General features: G+C 54.2%; 9 protein-coding genes across 9 annotated transcripts; 3 read left to right on the forward strand and 6 right to left on the reverse strand.

Moving 5' to 3' along the window:
- Positions 1–47: 47 nt before the first annotated feature.
- On the forward strand, positions 48–826 carry PV07_07909 (60S ribosomal protein L12; the record flags this gene model as incomplete). Its single annotated transcript, XM_016395027.1, has 5 exons — positions 48–51; positions 115–148; positions 222–342; positions 418–748; positions 813–826. The coding sequence occupies 5 exons, from the start codon at positions 48–50 to the stop codon at positions 824–826; spliced, it is 504 nt and encodes a 167-aa protein (XP_016248446.1).
- Positions 827–832: 6 nt separating this feature from the next.
- On the forward strand, positions 833–1348 carry PV07_07910 (uncharacterized protein; the record flags this gene model as incomplete). The annotated part of the gene is made up of 1 exon (XM_016395028.1): positions 833–1348. The coding sequence occupies one exon, from the start codon at positions 833–835 to the stop codon at positions 1346–1348; it is 516 nt and encodes a 171-aa protein (XP_016248447.1).
- A 53-nt stretch (positions 1349–1401) lies between these two features.
- Positions 1402–2792, reverse strand: PV07_07911 (uncharacterized protein; the record flags this gene model as incomplete). The annotated part of the gene is made up of 1 exon (XM_016395029.1): positions 1402–2792. The coding sequence occupies one exon, from the start codon at positions 2790–2792 to the stop codon at positions 1743–1745; it is 1050 nt and encodes a 349-aa protein (XP_016248448.1). The 3' UTR covers positions 1402–1742.
- Positions 2793–3055: 263 nt separating this feature from the next.
- PV07_07912 (uncharacterized protein) lies at positions 3056–7408 on the reverse strand. The gene is made up of 16 exons (XM_016395030.1): positions 7332–7408; positions 6390–7272; positions 6285–6337; positions 5744–6222; positions 5629–5684; positions 5400–5581; positions 5097–5311; positions 5014–5040; positions 4583–4961; positions 4438–4519; positions 4331–4389; positions 4261–4270; positions 3987–4187; positions 3796–3916; positions 3641–3732; positions 3056–3551 (listed from the first exon to the last, which is right to left on the reverse strand). The coding sequence occupies exons 1-16, from the start codon at positions 7344–7346 to the stop codon at positions 3229–3231; spliced, it is 3177 nt and encodes a 1058-aa protein (XP_016248449.1). The 5' UTR covers positions 7347–7408; the 3' UTR covers positions 3056–3228.
- Positions 7409–8774: 1366 nt separating this feature from the next.
- PV07_07913 (uncharacterized protein) lies at positions 8775–9901 on the reverse strand. Its single transcript, XM_016395031.1, has one exon. The coding sequence runs from the start codon at positions 9882–9884 to the stop codon at positions 8799–8801; it is 1086 nt and encodes a 361-aa protein (XP_016248450.1). The 5' UTR covers positions 9885–9901; the 3' UTR covers positions 8775–8798.
- Positions 9902–10316: 415 nt separating this feature from the next.
- On the forward strand, positions 10317–11362 carry PV07_07914 (uncharacterized protein; the record flags this gene model as incomplete). The annotated part of the gene is made up of 2 exons (XM_016395032.1): positions 10317–10440; positions 10680–11362. The coding sequence occupies 2 exons, from the start codon at positions 10317–10319 to the stop codon at positions 11360–11362; spliced, it is 807 nt and encodes a 268-aa protein (XP_016248451.1).
- A 79-nt stretch (positions 11363–11441) lies between these two features.
- PV07_07915 (uncharacterized protein) lies at positions 11442–13505 on the reverse strand. The gene is made up of 3 exons (XM_016395033.1): positions 12963–13505; positions 11820–12907; positions 11442–11772 (listed from the first exon to the last, which is right to left on the reverse strand). Exons 1-3 carry the CDS (start codon positions 13166–13168, stop codon positions 11702–11704), a joined length of 1365 nt encoding a protein of 454 aa, XP_016248452.1. The 5' UTR covers positions 13169–13505; the 3' UTR covers positions 11442–11701.
- A 2-nt stretch (positions 13506–13507) lies between these two features.
- Positions 13508–14696, reverse strand: PV07_07916 (uncharacterized protein). The gene has a single exon (XM_016395034.1). The coding sequence runs from the start codon at positions 14371–14373 to the stop codon at positions 13738–13740; it is 636 nt and encodes a 211-aa protein (XP_016248453.1). The 5' UTR covers positions 14374–14696; the 3' UTR covers positions 13508–13737.
- A 350-nt stretch (positions 14697–15046) lies between these two features.
- On the reverse strand, positions 15047–17471 carry PV07_07917 (uncharacterized protein). Its single transcript, XM_016395035.1, has 4 exons — positions 16931–17471; positions 16271–16853; positions 15778–16211; positions 15047–15716 (listed from the first exon to the last, which is right to left on the reverse strand). Exons 1-4 carry the CDS (start codon positions 17171–17173, stop codon positions 15234–15236), a joined length of 1743 nt encoding a protein of 580 aa, XP_016248454.1. The 5' UTR covers positions 17174–17471; the 3' UTR covers positions 15047–15233.
- Positions 17472–17590: the final 119 nt, after the last annotated feature.

Consider the following 17590-nt stretch of genomic DNA (forward strand, 5'->3'; position numbering starts at 1 on the left):
CTCACATCAATCACCTCAAGAGAGACTGACTACCTTTCGCACTCGCCATGCGTAAGTATCGTCTTCTTGAGCAGCATCAGCTCGGCGGCTAACCTTATGTGTTCAATCTTTCAGCTCCCAAGTTAGACCCCAATGAGGTGAAGGTCATGTATGAACCCCCCGACAGTGTCCCGTGTCCTCCAAATTCCACCTCGCAAGATACTGACCTGGATGCTCTACAGCCACCTCCGCGCCACTGGCGGTGAGGTCGGATCTTCTGCCACGCTCGCTCCCAAGATCGGTCCCCTCGGTCTTTCACCCAAGAAGGTCGGAGAAGATATCGCCAAAGCTACTGGTGACTGGGTGCGTCTGATCCCCCAACAAGTTACGGGCCAAGCATGGAAGGGACCGGCTAACAGATTGGTTGTGCTTTTGCAGAAAGGCCTCCGTGTCACCGTCAAGCTGACCATCCAAAACCGACAAGCTGCCGTCAGCGTCGTTCCCTCTGCCTCCTCCCTCGTCATCCGAGCGCTGAAAGAGCCTCCTCGGGACCGCAAGAAGGAGAAGAACATCAAACACTCCAAGTCGATTCCCCTCGACGAGGTCTTCGACATTGCCCGGACCATGCGTGGCGCGAACAAGTCGCTTGCTCGCGAGCTGAAGGGTACCGTCTTGGAGATCCTGGGCACTTGCTTCAGTGTGGGCTGCCAGGTCGATGGAAGAAGTCCCAAGGACATCAGTGACGAGATCAAGGAAGGCTCAATTGAGGGTCAGTACTCGCACGTCGACTCGACGCTTTTGTGGAACGTTGTTACTAACTGACTGGACAACAGTGCCCGATGAATAGATCTAGATGCAATGTCTGCTCAAGAACCCACGAGTCTCGCCCGGTCGAGGTTGCGTGGTCTATCAGGAACATGTCGTCCATGAGCGATGCCGGGGGAATTATGTCACGTCCCTCGTCAAAAGGAGTAATGAGGATAACGAGAAAGAATTTGAAAACCCCACAAAAGCAAAAGGCGTTGGCCGTCCCGGTTTCCATTGCTTCGTCCTTCCCCTTCCACTTTCCCCTCCCTTGTCCATCATCATCATTAGTCCCTCGTTCCAAAGCACCCCTCCCAAACCCCCAAACACCTTTGCCAACACTCTGGCCTTTATCCCTTTCCGTCTCCGGAGAGCCATCACCAGGATAATGTTGCCTATTTTGATGCAAAGAAGATCAACTCTGTTACAGAATGACACCCTACTCACCACGGCATTCCCTACTTCCACCATGGATGCAGTGGTCCATCATCCTTCGTGTCTACAATTCCCCGTCATCCTCACAAATTCACTCACACAATACATGTTAAAAAAAAGCAAAAGGTAGATGATCACCTGCCTTTGCGTGAATGAATAAAATGCAATTTTATCAAAGTCCGACGTTCTGTTTGCCGTTCGCCTGTGTTCTAACGCCGCAAAGCTTCTGTGTTCTTTTGTTCAGTGACACGGACGGCCTCGCCCGCCAAATCCATCATGCTTGTGTCCATGACTCCTAGACGTCCTTCCGGTCTATCGTGCTTTTGTGTGCCTGTTTCTCAAACGGAAAACGTCATGCCCAGCCCAGTTCTTTTCCATTTCGAACGTCTTTGACATTCCCACTCACCATCCATGCCACCCGTGCCCGCTTAAACGCTACCTTTCTCCTTTGACCAGCCCGTCCAATTTCGAACGTCCTTCATACCCTCCGCCCACTGTCCATGCCGTCCGTGCCCGCTTGAGCGCTACGTCTCTTTTTGCGGATGGAACATGTTCACAAAGGCGTCGACGCTGGTGATATCGACCCTGTCGACAGACTCCAAGTTCCACCTGCCCAACCTCCCCTCGCGGCACGACGGGCACATCGCCGCCTCCCTGACCCTGCCGTACAGGTCGGCCTCGAAGCAGACGCGGCACACCCCCTGTCCAGCACAGTCACACCCGTCCCCTCCGTCCCCCGCCACCGCCGCCGGCTCAAAGGTCGCCTCGCACTCCATGCGCCGGCACTGCAGGTAGTTGGCCCGGCGGCACGTGGTGGTGTAGTCCCACATGAACTCGACGCTCTGCCGCATCAGACCCCAGAACTTGCTCTCCGAGAACAGTCGCATCTCGCATTTCTGTGCCAGGTACACGGCCCGCATCCGCATCTTTTGGCCCAGGGTCGCGTGCCCCCGGCGGGGGCCGGTGACGTAGAGGTACTCGATCGTCCAGAGGAGCAGGTCGACGCTGAAGAGGGGGCCGGAGGTATCGCCGACGAATTTGCGGAAGCTGACCGCCGACAGCGCGTCGATGGCGTAGTACTCGCCCAGCCGGTACATGTCGATGTGCAGGAAGAGGTGGTCGGGTCGGTATTCAGAGAACAAGGATGCAAAGGAGGCTCGGTCCTCTTCGTCTTCGTCGTCGTCGTCGTCCTCCTCCTCCTCCTGCGAACGTGCTGAAATCCCCATCCCACCTTCGTCCACGGCGGGCCCGGTTCTCGAGCTCTCGAGGTATTCTCGCCACTTGCCAGGTAGATCGGCCTCCTTCTCGGTGTACGCGTGGATGTAGATCGCCTGGATCATGCGCAGCACCACCAACGGATCCCGAATCCTCTCCAGATCCAGGTGCCCCAGGGTCCCCTCTTGAAAGTGCCCCGAGCAGACGTTGGCGAAATACCTCGAGCTGCGGCTCAGGTCTTCGCGGTGGCACTTGAACGCGTACCCGGGGATGCGGAGCTCGAAGTCGACCGCAAATCCAGCCAGGAGGTACAGGTCGCTCAAGAGATTGGGCGTGGCACGAGTGTGACCCGAAGACATTGCCGGCGCGAGGGTTTGGAGTTGTTGAAAGTGTGATGAAATGTATGAATAGATGGGTGAGTGACATGTGACGCGGCTGAAATACTCCCGGGAGGGGGGGGGGGTTGAGTTAGTGACAAGGCGGTCCCGCCGAGACGACACAAAGTGTCACAGAGTGTGCGGGTTCACAGTGAATGTCGTGTGTCTCGGCGGGAAACAAGGCTTTTGGAAGTCTGGATCACTAGGCGTCCTCCTAAGTAACAAGATTGACAAAGTAACATTATGGATCTACGGTTTGTGTTGAGCTCCAGCCTGGCTCAAGGTCTACGAGACAAACCTAGACCAGCGTCGCCCTGAGGTTCGTCAGCATAATGCTCCGTCTTGAACACGAAATCGACGCCTGGAGCTCCATATTGTTCGTACATGGCGGTTTCCCAACCTCTCAGTGTTTTCTCGCTCAAGCAGCGGCCGTCCTGAAACGAGAAACAACCGTGTAGGCCTCCTCCATCCGGTGTCTGATATCGCGCACCGCTTCCTCGACCCGTCTGCGGAACTCGGGATGCCGCTCGCTCTCCAGGGCCACATTTTCGTTCTTCAGGGTGTCCAAGTCACTCTGAATGGCGGCGAGGTGCGTGGCGATAGCCTCTTGGATATTGTCTTGTAGATCGCGGGCCAGGTCGGAGAATCTGTTTCTAAATCGTCGGCGGTGATTGTCGAAGAGCCGGTCGTCGCCAAACCCGTCTCGGATGATTCTCTTGCGCCTCATGTCGCTTCCGGTGCCTGTGTCAGAGACCTCTTGAATCAGTAATCCATTCTCGGACTTGGGACCGCTAGGCGGGTTTCTTGACGCCTCTTCACTGCCGACTAACCTTGCTCTTGGATGGTTCTGGTATACGACACTTCCATAAGCTGACCAATGAACGAGGTGCGAATGCCCGAAAAGGCATCGGTACGGAGAATGCTATGTTGCGCATTAGCTCTTCGATGTCTAATGAGAACGGATGGAACTGCGTCTCTTTCTTACGATAAATCGCTCTGGAAATTGTCTTCCAGTTCCTCCACGGCAGAAAGGAGAAGGGCCTGTCTGTGCCTCATGGTCCTATTCAAAGTCCGCAGTGAGCGTGTCGTGCCATCGGTTGAATCAGCTAGGAACCGTTCGTCAGCACTTGATCAGATCAATCCTTGACGTAGTTACTAGGGTGGCTCATATCGTACATAGAGCTATAACAGAATCGAAGCAACCGTCAATCGCGTCGAGCAGGTCATCCTGAGAGGCTTGAAGGTCTTGTTGAAGAGTCCGCCACGGGGTGGCCAGCTGGGTTACCATGGCTTGAATAGCTTCTTCGTTCCAGCAGCGCCTTCCAACCGCAGTTGTATTGTAGTCCCCGTACTTTCGACAGAAGGCGGAATAAGTACCTGAAAAGAAAGTAAACGTCCGCACAAGATCACGCACGTAGAGGCCGCATCAGAACAGCCGAATTTACCTTACCATGATTCCACTGCCAGTGCTCCCATTAGTTTGAACGCGACATACTGGTATACCATATTGGGACACTTACCCCTTGCCATTCCATACTTGCATCTTGTGCAGCTTCACTCCAATCGTTCGAGTATTGTCCTGCCAGAACATTAGCTAATGACGGTCTCCGTTGCGGGTGTCACGAACTCATGGTACGAACTATCCGGGTATTAAATTGCTGCTCCATTGCCCGCGCGGTCGCATTGACAGAGGATCCAGGCAGCTTCAACTTTTCGAGAACTTCGAATTAGCCAGCCCAAAACCCATCCAAGTCCTCGTCCACGAAACTCACGGTGTCTAGGGCATCTTCGATCTCTTCAATGCTGTTTCGAATAGTTTGTTTCCTTTCGGCGCTCAAACTTCCCGCGCCAGATTGAACCCAGAGCTCAACAGATCCCAGCAGTGCTGGAATGGCATCAGTCATATAGCTGACTGCCGCCCGTAGCTGGCTTTCCGCGACAATGGAAAGACAATATTTGCGGACTTGCAAAATTCCAGACAGTTGGAGGAAGGGCATGGACTCGGCTTTTGGTTTCTTTCGATGCTCCCAGTAATCAAGATTGCTAATGCAGAAAACTGGCAAGTTTCCTCCAGGAATCCGCTGCTGGTAGATTGTCTGAAGCGAGGCTGTGACTTGCTGATTGCGAGTATTCACGAGGAAGGTTTTCAACCTGATGGGTTCACTGTCATTCGTCTGCAGGGTTCGAGGGCAGAACTACTCACTCGAACTGTTCTTTCTTGATCCGTTTTCTGGGAAAGGGGAAACGTCAGTGTCAATATCAAGTACCTTCACGTAAAGGACTTACTTTAACTTTCTAGAGGCATTGTGAAGCCGCACGAGCTCACGGCTCTCTTCTTCGTCAACCTCGGCTTCGGTATCACTATCGATGCTGAATTCTTTTATTTCGTGGTCGATCGCGCCCAAGGATTTCTTCATCTTGTCGATGTTGCTGGTGAAGTTCTCGATGCGTGTTCTAGCCTCTCCATTCCTATCCTCCTTAGCTTCCTCTGCCAGAATATCCTGTGGAGAATATCAGCAGGAGAGCTTCGCGGAGTTTGCCATATCTGCTAGGGTAATAAAATGATCCTGGTGGTGATTTAGCACTTACTTCGGATTTCGTGCAAATGATCCCAATCTTCGACAGCGAAGCCCTCCTGGCGAGGTCGAATACTCCCATTACACTAGCATCAGTGGTAGCTCGACCTATATAACATACGGCAAAAATTTCGTCGCAATTGAGCAGGTACCTCTCGGTGACCTTGAGCCGAGCCGAGTTGAGGTCACGAAGACCTGAAACTGTTAAAAAAGGGCGTACCGCTTGAAAGGTATCCCCTCACCTGGAAGGTCGACGAGTACAAGGCCCTTGCTCAGAATAAATGCATTGAGATAGACTCTGCCATAATCAGCCAGGTTCAATGGGCAGGGAAATAGGTCTCCATTGCGTTCACGAACTTAATCTTTCGAATGAAGGGCCATGTGGAGGCTTCATTCGAAGAATTTTGCTCCGAGGTAAGCTCGGTCAAGCGGCGAGAACACTGGCTTGCCTCCTCGAAGAATTCTCTTTCTGCCCCTGCGCCAGGCCTTTCCAATAGAGCTAGATGGGAATTCCTGACCCAGGTTAGCAATGTCTGGAGGACAGTCACCTCGGAATTGTCGAGAAGGAATCGTTCATTATGCGCTAGGCGGTGCCGGAAGGCAGCAAGGAACGTGTCTTGAGCGACCTTCGCTTTCTTTTTGAGATCTTCTTTGTCTTCTCCCATGTCATTGTCCTGGGTATCGCGAAGATGATATTGTCGGTATGATTGCAGAAGCTCGCTGAATTGATCGTGAAGCTCATCCACAGTGAAATATTCCGTCTCAATGGCGAAATTTTCATGCTCGTGGTAGTGATACTCAGTTGCAACACAAGTACATGCCCACCCACTGTTACTCTTTTACCGACCGCGAGATCAGCGATAGTTCGACGAGGGATACGGGAAGAGCAGCAACTAACCGATCGAGCGAAGCCTTCGAAATCCAAAAGTGAGTTCAGAAGACTGCTTTTGCCTAGGTGTGATGAGAGACAGCTCAGTTAAACAAGGGCCTCAAGTCTACTTACCAACCCCCGAGTCCCCTACCAAGCCCACAGTACGAGTAGCGGGCTTTTGGAAGTGACTCAAATCGACAGCCTGCAAGTACAAGGCGCGTATACGGGACTGTGCTTCATGGTGCAGCGACGAGCTTGCAAGCACGTTGACCAAATCGCTCACAAGGTTCTTTGCGTTGGCAAACTCCCGCTGAAACTCTGGCTCGTGAAACGGCTCTTGCGGGGGTTCTTCCTCTGTGACATTGTGAGGGGTCGGATCGACATAAGAGCCCGACCTACGGCGGGAGGCAGATCTTGTATTGCGATCCGCCCCGTCAATTGATACGTTGGGGCTTGGGGATCGCGGATGAAGGTAAGTGGCCGGAGTAGGAGTATCAGGCCGTGGGGTTTCCGTGCCCAATCTGATATTCTCCATGATACGGGTAACATTGTCCACAGGACTTGGAGCAGAAACTTTACCATCAGATATACTAGATGATGTTTGGCGCCTTACCGGCTCTCCAGACAGCTCTAGCTGACCAATACGCTCAGTTAAGGCGGGCACTGTAGAGGACGGTGTCGGACTTGTCCAACGGTTGCTGGGGGATGAAGGAATTGGAGTCGCAATGCCCTCCGTAACAGGCGGCGTAATAGAAAAGGAAGGTGTTCTGGCGCGCACAGATAGATTGTTGTGAGCAGAGAGGCTCGAGGCCTCATCAGACTCTCTTTCAATTGAAGGAATTGGCACATCTGGGTCGATTTCCAAAGGTTCGAGAAGGTCAGCAGACTGCGAACGACTTCTAGTCGAAGAAGGCGTGAATTGTCTTGGACTGCTTCGGTCGCTGTCACTGCGCGGAGATTGGACTCGGGTCCTGACGAGCACGGATGATTCGGCGGGAGGGTGATCTGCCTCGAGCTAGACAACTGCCGTCAGCCTCTTCTACCAGCAGTGGCTTCGGGAACAACAGTACTTACGGGTCGTCTGACCATGGCTGCAGAGTTCTCGTGGCTGGAAGTTAGTTGAGTGTAGGTTGAAAACGTGGGAAGCTGCCACTGATAGAATGGAGTTGCTGAAGAAGATAGAAAGGCAGATTGAATGGGGGACTTTCTGCACAGTTTTGCACACCCGTGTCATGCTCTGTGACCAAACCCAAACCCCACCTGGAGCCTGGACCGAAAGGATGCTATCCCAGAATGTAGAGACTAATGTCGCAGATGCGCAGCACGCCAAACACTTTCTTTGCTCGGAGAAGAGGCCGACGATCGGGCGAACCTCGCAATCACCCGGTTGAGGCTGGAGAATAGCGCCATCGTGCGATGGACAGAGTGTTTACTTTCCATAACTTGACCCCAGAGAGAGACCAACAAAGGAGGATCCCAAGAGAGTCGGTGGATAGCATGCACTCCGTACTCCGTACCTGTTCCCCTTTTACTCGCGCTGCAAGAACTAGGGGGCGTTGCGTTGCCATCACCAGCCCTGCACGAAGGACGTACCTGGAGGGTATATGGGTCGCATGTTACCTTGTTCGAGTCCTATGCGCAGTAGTTGGCGCCCTGGCTCCATAAGCGCCCTCTAGCAGAAGAAATAAGCGCTTGCATATGCAGGTGGCGCATACAAGGTACTCGTCTGGGGGCCAAGAGAAGTACCCCATGTTGCTCCGGTCCTTTCAGAGACTGTGTCGACCCTGTACTTTTGGATCCTAAGGGGCGGGATATCCTCTGCAAAGGTCGCGGAATTGTCTCGGTTTCAGCCACATACCCACCTTGCGACAGCGCCTATCGTCACGAGGCGTTCTCGCTCATGTCGTAATTCGATATCTTGACGGAGCACTCGGCGCACCGTACTCCGTACAGGGATCACTCACAGGAGGCTGGTATAGGTGGATTCAGGTGGAAGGAAATTTCAAGCCGACAGCTTGACGTCGGCGCAGTGTCGGTTCTTCCAGGGTCAACAACTGGCACAAAGCAGTCAAGAGTCGTACGGCAGGCCAACACTGCCCCCAACAGACCACGAGCCAAGTACGGAATAGAGTGGCAAGAATGTGTGCACGAACAGACGTTTGATGGGATTGTTAGGCGAGGTTTCTTGGGCTCCTCACCTCAATGCTGGTGAAGCGGGGGTTGGACGATGTGCAATCGTATGGAGAAACGGAAAGGAACGGCCGTCAGATTCTCTAGGCCACGGACTCGGCAAGAATTGGGCTATTGTATTCAGCAGAGCAGGCGAGTGGCTCTGAGTGAGAGATTTCTGGACACCCATTGCGTCGTTGGTTGTTCAGTGCAAAGTGGTTGCAGGAAATTGCGCTGAGCTGGTCGTCCGGGTCAAGGAAGCGTTGTTACTTGTTTAGGCATGGTCTGTGGCTGGGCACTTTGGAACAATATAAAAAAGGGGGTTCACTGACACATTTCGTGGGCGAAATCAATAACTATCGAGAATGCTGATTAGTATGGAAGCGGTCTGTTTCTGTCCCAATCCTTGCCCAGAATCCACGCCATGCCGTCCATCGCCTTTTCCTTGATTTCTGGTGTGTGGGCTTCAGGAAATGGGACCGAAATCCAGCCGACATGACCATAGCCTTCCAGCACATCAATCTTCGTCTCCGCGACGCCCTCCTCTCTCAACACCCGTTCATAGATCACCGCATCATCGCGAAGGATATCTAGGTCGCCACCATGTACGTAGACCCGTGGAGGGTGATATGGTTTGATCTTTGGCAGATCCAGGTTGAGAGGTGAAAACCAAGGTGACCGGAAGTCGGTCTGGAGTCTCTTGATCGAATTGGCCAGAGACGCCGCGTTGATGAATGGCGCGTTGGCATTCTCCTCGCGAGACCGGAAAGCGGATGCGTGTCTGGCTGGGACAATGTCTCGATGGACGATGTGAGGGAGTGAGATGAAGAGCCCCGAGATGGACGAGACAAGGCTGGGTAACCCTTGCACGAGCTCTGCGTGGCCTGCCTTCGCTGCTGACGCAATGCCGCCTATGACTGCGGAGATGGTCGCGCCAGCACTGCAGCCCGCCAGGACGAAACCGAGGGAAGGATCGAACTCGATCCCTTCGTGCTTGAGGGCCCCATCGTTGAGGTTCCGTGGATCCGACAGCCACGCTACCACCTCCCATGCACTTTGCATCGGGACTGGAAAGGGATTCTCGGGTGCCAGCTTGTAGGACGGACAGGCGACGATGGCCCCAAAATACGATGCAAATGCCCGGGCGGGAGAAAGGGCAAAGTTTGGCGTGCCAAAGGTAAAGCTTCCCCCGTGGATGTACACGATGAGAGGACACTTATTGACGCTGTGCCCGTTTTTATGCCCTTTCGAGACGGGCCGAACGACGATGGTCTGGCTCACAAAGTGGTCTGAAAGTCGAATGTCGATCGTCGACTCGTTCAGGTCTGGGGGACAAGGACCGAGAATCCCAATGGCGGCCTGCTCCCAGGCTTGTATCTCCTGGCGGCGAGCAGCTATGGCCACGGGCGAGTTCTCATCGGGCTCGGGGACACCAACCTCCGAGGATGTCGCAGCCATATTGAAGAGAATAGTACTTACAGGATGAACTGTGAAGAGGGTGAAGTTATTTTGGGCAAGGACCAAAGATTTATAGAAGAGCCTGCTATAGCACAGACAGCCCAGGGCGCTCAAGGGCCCCCAACCTTTCCCCAAACACATTCACCTCCCTGCCGCAAGTTGAGTTGGGCACTAGGCATCTTTGTAATACGATATGTTCCAAGACTAGCACCGTCCTAGGAAAGGTGGGCGGCTTCAAATTACGCACGAACCAACACCATCCTCCAACTTGGATCCACCTGAGTTCCACCGTCCTGAATAAAAAGCACAAAGACACGGTCGGTGACGGACTAAATAATGAATGCCTGTTCTTCCCTTCATCCCACACACACGGGGATCGGAATGGGCACATCCACTCCGACGAGGTGTCTTCCCACGGGCAAACACCCAGCAATGTCGGCAGCTCTGCCGCGAGCCACCATCCCTCCCGAAGAAGGCGTGGAGACCCGTCTGAGACTCGGCACCGGCAAGAAACCTCGCATGGGCGCGAGGGGCCAGCGCAAGGTCAAGAGCGGGTGTCAGACCTGCAAGTAATAACTTCCCCCCTTCACGGTCCCTTGGTCGTCCCATCCACCGAAAGAGGAGGGAGACAGAGAGAACTATGTACATGCATGTGTTCGATGTGCTGTGCTGATTCCAGGACTCGGCAAATCCGCAGAATTCGGCACAAGCGGTGCAACGAGGCCAGACCGGCCTGTCTGCAATGCAGCAGCACGGGGCGGACATGTGATTTCACTACTATTACTACCCGTCCAGCCGTCGCGCGGTCATCGCATGTTGTCCGTGAATGGAGGGTTGTCCGGAGGTCCCTGTGGCACCGCCCGTCCAGCCTCCCAAGTCACCTGTGCGCCCTGGACAGCTTCGAAGCGAGCACCTTCGAGTACTTCCGGCACGTCTGCGCGCGGGATTTCGCCCTGTACTTCGAGAGTCCGTGGTGGGGGGCGCTCGTGCTGCGGTACGCGCTCGCCGAGGCCAGCATCTACCACGCCGCGCTGGCGATCAGCTCGATGAGCAGGCACAACTACTACCCGACGACGACGACGACGACGACGAGTTATGTTCCCGAACACCACTCATGTAACCACACCCACTCTCAATCTCACTCCGCCGCCGAATACTGCCTGGCGCAATACACCCTGGCGATCCAGCGGCTCAATGCCCGCCTGGACAGTTCCGTCGCGAGCGTCGAGCTCGCCGCCTTCGCCAGCATCCTCTTCATCTACATCGAGGGCATGCAGGGGTCCACGAGATCCATGCACGTCCATCTCCGCGGCGGCCTGGCTCTCGTGCAGAGCCTCCTCCAACTCGTGGCCCCCAACGTGGGATATCTCGAGTGGGCCTTGTGGCAGATTCGGGAACAGGTGCAACAGATCGAGGCTGTCAGGAGCAATGATCAAGAAAATCCAGAGGGGGCGGCGCAGCACTCACAGGGGTTCTAGGGAGAAACCGAGCAAGGCTGACGCAGGATGCGACTACGAAAGAACTACGAGAATTTTGTTACTTAATGAATTTCATTTCATTTCATTTCGGTCTGTAGCATTCATCAAGTCAACGATCTCAAAGACGATGCAAATGATTTTCTCGCCTGGTCTTTCCAAGCATTGGATGTGGAGGATATCTACTCCATGGCTTTTGTAGATGGATACACTGAAGTGCCGCCTTGGCTATGGAGTGCTTTTTCACGTTTACCTCCCGATCGGAACAGTGCGCGGTATTGAGCCTAACAAAGACAAAAATCAACCACCCGACCTTCTTAGACTGCCCTCACGAGGCGACAACTACCAGGTAGTTGACACTTGGGGGAATTCCTTGGACGTGATCCCGAGATCCGTAAAGACAGTATCATCGCCTGGAAATGTCAGCTACACACATACAAGACGTTCGAGTTGCACTCACCTTTCAAATGCTTGATCCGTATCTCATCTTCGCCATCCAGCTTCTCCATTTCCTCCTCAGGCGCAGCATTATTCTCTCGCTCATCCTTGGGCCGCTGTTCCGTGGCCTTGTCATAGTCCTCTCCGATCATCAGAAATTGCGCATTGTCAAAATTCAGGTACTTTGGCTCCAGTGGTTTCCACCGGAGACCCCGGAACTCATCAATGATTTCTTGGGGATATTCGGGTCCCTTAGGCACATTCTGGTTGCCCAGAGGAGGCTGTTCAGGGTTCTTGACACTGGTCACGAAACTTCCACGCTGTTTGAGGCCAAAATCCTTCTGCATCTCACCAATCTCAGCAGGGATGTTGACGATGTAGGCCAGATGCGATTCGCGTCCTGTAGAGGTGATTGCATAGACTCCCTCGGCCAGTGGAGTGACTGGAGGGGTGTGTCTTGTGCCAGCAGTCTTGGTCTCATATTCTGAGCCGGCCATGAAGGATTCTTTGAGCTCCGCAAAGCTGGTTTTATGCTTTTCGACAAAAGTGACGAATTTGTCCTTGCCACTCTTTGGCAGTACCTTCTTGGGTAGAGCTAGAAGCCGACAATTCCCATCGTCGCCAATTGGCCCATCCCCGAGTTTCGCGTCAAGAGGAATGGGTCGCATGACCATGTAGGAGCGCGCAACATCGTTGACGTCCTCGGGGTGGTCCACGTTGACTCGGGCGCGGAAGAAAAAGTATATGACTCCCTTTTCGAGGATGGTGGAGGGGACGTCATCTTCACGCGCACCTGGCTCAACAGCGTCGCCATTCGTCTCGGCGGGCTTTGTGTCTTCCTTGGGCTCTGCCGCCTCGGGCTCGGCCTCCTTGGGCTCGGCCTCTTTGGATTCTACCTCCTTGGGCTCCGAGGCTTCAAGTTTTGCACCTTCGGTCTCGGGCTCCTTTGGCTTTTCGGTAGCTTCCACCTCTTTGGGTTGCTCATCCTGTTCTTTCGCCGCGGCTGTCTCACCGTTGACTTTGTCCGTCTGCGGCTCTTCGGGCTTAGCTGGCTCAGGCTCGGTCATTTCTTGGTCGGCCTTCTCCGGGGCGGGCTCTTCATGAGCTCCACTGGGTAGCATATGTCAGCGAGGATGTGGCGCGGGGGAGTGAAGAGAGGCATTACTTCTGCTGCAGGGTTTCATCCAGAGTCTTCTGCTCGAGCTGCGCATCCTTTTTGCCTCGCTTCGCGCTTGGGGACGAGCCCGCTGTCTCATTCTTGCGCTTCTTTCCAGCCGGCGACGACTTTGGGTGCGGGGGAGACGCGGTCTGGGAGCTCTGGGAGCTCTGGTGTTGCGCCGCGATGCGAGCAGAAGAGCGTCGACCGGTCATGGTGGTTAGTGGGCGCAACGTTAGAGTGATGGATACGAGTGAAAGACGAGGGTGAACAAGGACACTAAGATGGTGGTTGATGGAAAGAGGATGGGCAGAATGAGCAGAGGTCAAGAAGCCATTGGAGTCGGGTCGGCAGCGACAAGCTCATTCTTGTCATGGTGCTGGGAGGAGCAAGGGAACAAGTGAAGTGCAGCTAAAGTTAGTCCACCTGTGAGGGCCCAGAGGCACAATGATGTAAGATCGGAACCAGACCCGTGCGGCGGCGTGGAAGCTTCTATCACAAGCCTGCACAAGAAGTGGTGGTGAGACAGAGGTCGGAAGCTGTTCGGCTGGTGGTGGAGGCAGCGGAGGGACATGGAGACATGGAGACATTGGAGGAGGATGCGGTTTGCGCTCTCTAGTCAGGAACCACCGACCAAGCCACCAACCCCGCCAACTGCCCGCCAAATGCCCCAATCCGGCGCCCCCTTCCAAAAGTGCCCTATTGCTTATCGCCTATTGCCGCCGAATACAAGTAACAAGTACCGAGTACGAATAATACCTGTCCATGACAACCCGGAACCCCTTCATCCAAGGTCCATGGCATCAAGATCTTCCTCTTCAGCCCTGCCATTCCTCATAGGTGTCGACGGCGTATTCGTGCCATCTGGTGTCCCCGTCGACGACTCGACCATGGCCTCCTCGGACCGGTCGGAGCTGTCGGACCAGGCCTCTACCGCAGCCGCATGCTTCTTCGCAGCCCGCTGGCCCAGCGGGGGCTTGCTGTTCTTGTTCTTCCTTCTTTTCGGTGGTGGTTGCTCGGCGTGTCCGTCGACTAGTTCAGACACTTCAATCTCCGTGTGCTTGAGCGGGACCTCACCCTCCTCGTCGTCCATCTCCCTCGACATGCGTTTCCGGCCGCGCTCCCCGTCGTCCCGGCGAGCGTGTCGGAGGGGGTGAGGATCGCAGGACAATCGCCGTAGTTTGGTGGCCAGCTCATCGTCTGTGTCTGGCCACAGCCTTCGGAGCGCCTTAGGGTCTTCGAAATCCGAGTCAGGTTCCTCGTATTGGTCCGGGAGGAGCACCTCGATGTCCCCGTCATAGCCGATGTCGTCGGCCGAGATCTCCTCGACAGAGTACCCGTCACTGGACTCTCGTCGGGGCCGCTTCCTCCTGTACATTTGTAGCGCCATTGATGGTCCGGATGATAGGTTGTCGACCATCGATTTGCTTTTCGACCCTCTTTTGGGGGACGTGTAACTTGTCGTCTGCTGCACCCGCTGTACCCCTCGTCATCTCAGAATTCGGTCAAATGAAGTTATGCAGGCATTCCGCAGCATCCTCACAGATGCAAAGGGTAGAAGTTCGTTTGAACGGGGTTGCCGGGATTTCTTATCGATAGAGGAGGTCTTTTCACTCGTCGCTAAGACTTCAGATGTGGCTGACGGCGGACCTTCACTCTGCACATTGGAGATTCTGTCGAAGGAGAACAATCATCTGTACCACCATGCCGTCGACACGCCACAAACACCTGAGACGCCCTGGTGGCCACCGTCGGGGAAGATTCTGACAGTTGTTGCTCAGGTGTCTTGTCCCAGCCATTTACGTCATTCCACCGGCTTCTATTCGGTACTATAGCACGCCCCAAGCTTCCACTCAAGGATGCCGCCGGGCTGCCGCTTTACAGGGATCTGATCAGGGTCGATCCAGACAGTAGTTAGCCAGACTTTCAGAGCGAGAGAAATGAGGGAGAAATAGGTAGGAACCAGGATGAACGTGATGTATTAGTCCTGATTAGATATGGACGAGTTGACGCTGAAGTCTTGCTCGTAACTATAGTAGCGTTTGTTTAGAACAATAGATTAGATTTTTCAAAATAAAAAACGTGTAGTACGTATCGAAGTCGTCTTCGTTATAGCAGCTATTTAAAGCAGAAAAGGACGGTCTAGGTAAGGTGTGCTTGTAGTTGAAGAGACTGTCGACACCTGATCGCCAGGCGTCTCTTTTGGTAGCTGAAACCGAGGACCACGCTTGTCATCCCCATCTCTCTGTCTGAAGCCGGAACGGGGACACACCCATCGGCCTATACTTCCGTCTTGCTACCAACAATTTTCTCCATGTCAATAGTGATGGCCTCCTTTTCGATATTCTCTTCCTGCATGGGCAGTCCGTGGAGCTCATCAAAGACGGTCGGGCGTCTCTCTTCCCCGTCGAAATAGCCCTCCGTGGCACCCAGGTACTCCCACTTGACAGGAACATCACTGTAGGCGGTGGGATATGTCTGCACCGGGAAGATATAGCAGAGGACGAGGTACAGGAAGACCGTCATGGCAGTTGTCAGGATCCAAGCCATTGTATACATACGCTTGGCCGACTCCCCCACAGCATTCGGCTGGTAGGCGGCGATAAGACCTGGCAGACCCAGCAGCATACCCCCAGTCCATGCGAGGTGGGAGCGAAGATTGAAGCCATGGTAGAACATGTATAGAGTACCTTTGATCGGCTGATAGAGCGACGGGATGTGAATGTTGCCCTTTCGGACAATGAAGTAGTCGGCGGCCATAAGCTGCCATCAATGTCAGTCTGCATCAAAACACTTTCAATCAGCATTAATCATATAATCTTACCCCCAGAATCGGGCCCATGAAAATGTTGTAGGCGCCCAAGAAAGTCAGGAATGCTTGCGCCGAAGCCACGAGCTTCCAAGGCAAGATCACAACTGCAATGAGAGCGCACAGAACCTGGCCGCGGACGATGGTGATGTACCGAGGGAGAAGCCCAGCGACATCCGCGGAAAAGGGTATAAGATTAGCACCGATATTCGTGCCGACGGTGGAGAAGAAAAAGCATAGTGATTCGAGAAAGACGGCAGTTCTTGCAGCGGCAGTCCAGTTGTGTTCCAAGATCGCATTGTTTAGATCCCAGATATTCCAGTAAGCAGTGCCCCATTTGCCTTGCATAGAGGCCGTCGAAGCTAGACCCAGGAAGAGGACTAGCAGCTTCGGAATGGCAAGGAAGAAACCTTGAGGAATTCCAGCTGCTCGTGGATTGACACTGTACCCTGGATCCGAGTTTAGTGACGAGTCAAGTGTGAATTGGATTCGGAGGATTAAAACTCACTCGCCATGTCAGGTTGACTGACCAAGAGCCCAGCCGAGATGCCAATAACACTATTGATGCCTGATAGCATCGCCCAACCCAACGGTGTATCTGCCTGTTTGGCCAGGGGATTACCAATGGCGGAGATCCCGGCCCCATTCGCCATGCACCATCCAAAGAGGCCAAATATAGCAACAGGCATCACGCTGCCCTTGACGACAAAGACCCAGTGAGCGTTGCGAGGGTGAATCAGCGTGAAAGGGGCCTGGATAAACCAGACGAGGAAAAAACATAGAAGCTGGGCGGATGTAATCGAGGCTGATTCGGGTAGGTGGTTGGGGAAGTTCTTCCACTTATGCCCGAACATACACAGCAGGCAGGTTGACATGAGGTTGGCGCCATAAAAGGTGTTGATGCCATACCAAATGGTGCCTATAGTGGCCCGGAAGAAGACAAAGAAGAAGCTGCCGTAGAGGCCAAAGATGGAACGGGCGATGACGGGGTATCCAATGTGGTACACGGCGGCACAGCGAGCGGCGAGGACGACCGCGATCCCTGAAATCAAGACCCCGAGGGCGCATGCCGCAAACGATTGCCGCCATGTCTGCCCACGTTTGGTCAGCATGAGGATGGATATCTTCGGTCTCGCCTGGACGCGCTTTGGCTTTGCGCATTACTCACCAGGCCGGTGGCAATCAAAGAGGCGGCCAGGTTCCACCCTGCCGTTCCAAACGCAGTGGTCATCCAGTAGAAGGGTAAATTGAACCATCTCCAATGGCGGTGCTCAGGTGGAGTTGGCTCCAGGTCTTTGTTGCTCCATGGTGTCGAAACCACGCCTCCGGGGGAGTCGGTACGGACGAATCTGAGGAACGCCTCTTTGCTTTCAAACGGAGCCTTGATTGTTTCGGCACTGAACTTGACCATGGCGGCTGACTTGACAAGGTGATGGGATCTGGGAGAAAACCCCTTCTCCCTGCCGAGGGGATCTGGTCTTTTCTATTCCCGAGAAACAACTTGACGTGTCTCGAGAGCCGACGAGATAAGGCCATGGGGAATATTTCGACTGTCGACTCGCATTGGCAAGATATCTTGAACCTAATGGCAAGGGACGACAAATTCTATCACCGAAAGTCGAGATTAGGTCGAGTTCATTCGTTGCCGACCGAGTGCTGTTCGCGAATTCCCGACAGCCAAGGATTGGGATATCTGCTCGCGGCTCACTCTGCGTTGGGGATAGGGTGATGCCGCCCTGTGCTCACCCCAGCCGCGCGTGAGTCAGGCTGAGTTCCAAACCCTCATAGGAGGGCGTCCTCGGCGACCATAAGCTGGTACTTTGAGCTG

The sequence above is a fragment of the Cladophialophora immunda genome, assembly GCF_000835495.1.
Source record: "Cladophialophora immunda strain CBS 83496 unplaced genomic scaffold supercont1.4, whole genome shotgun sequence".
In the NCBI taxonomy this organism is placed as follows: Eukaryota; Fungi; Ascomycota; class Eurotiomycetes; order Chaetothyriales; family Herpotrichiellaceae; genus Cladophialophora; species Cladophialophora immunda.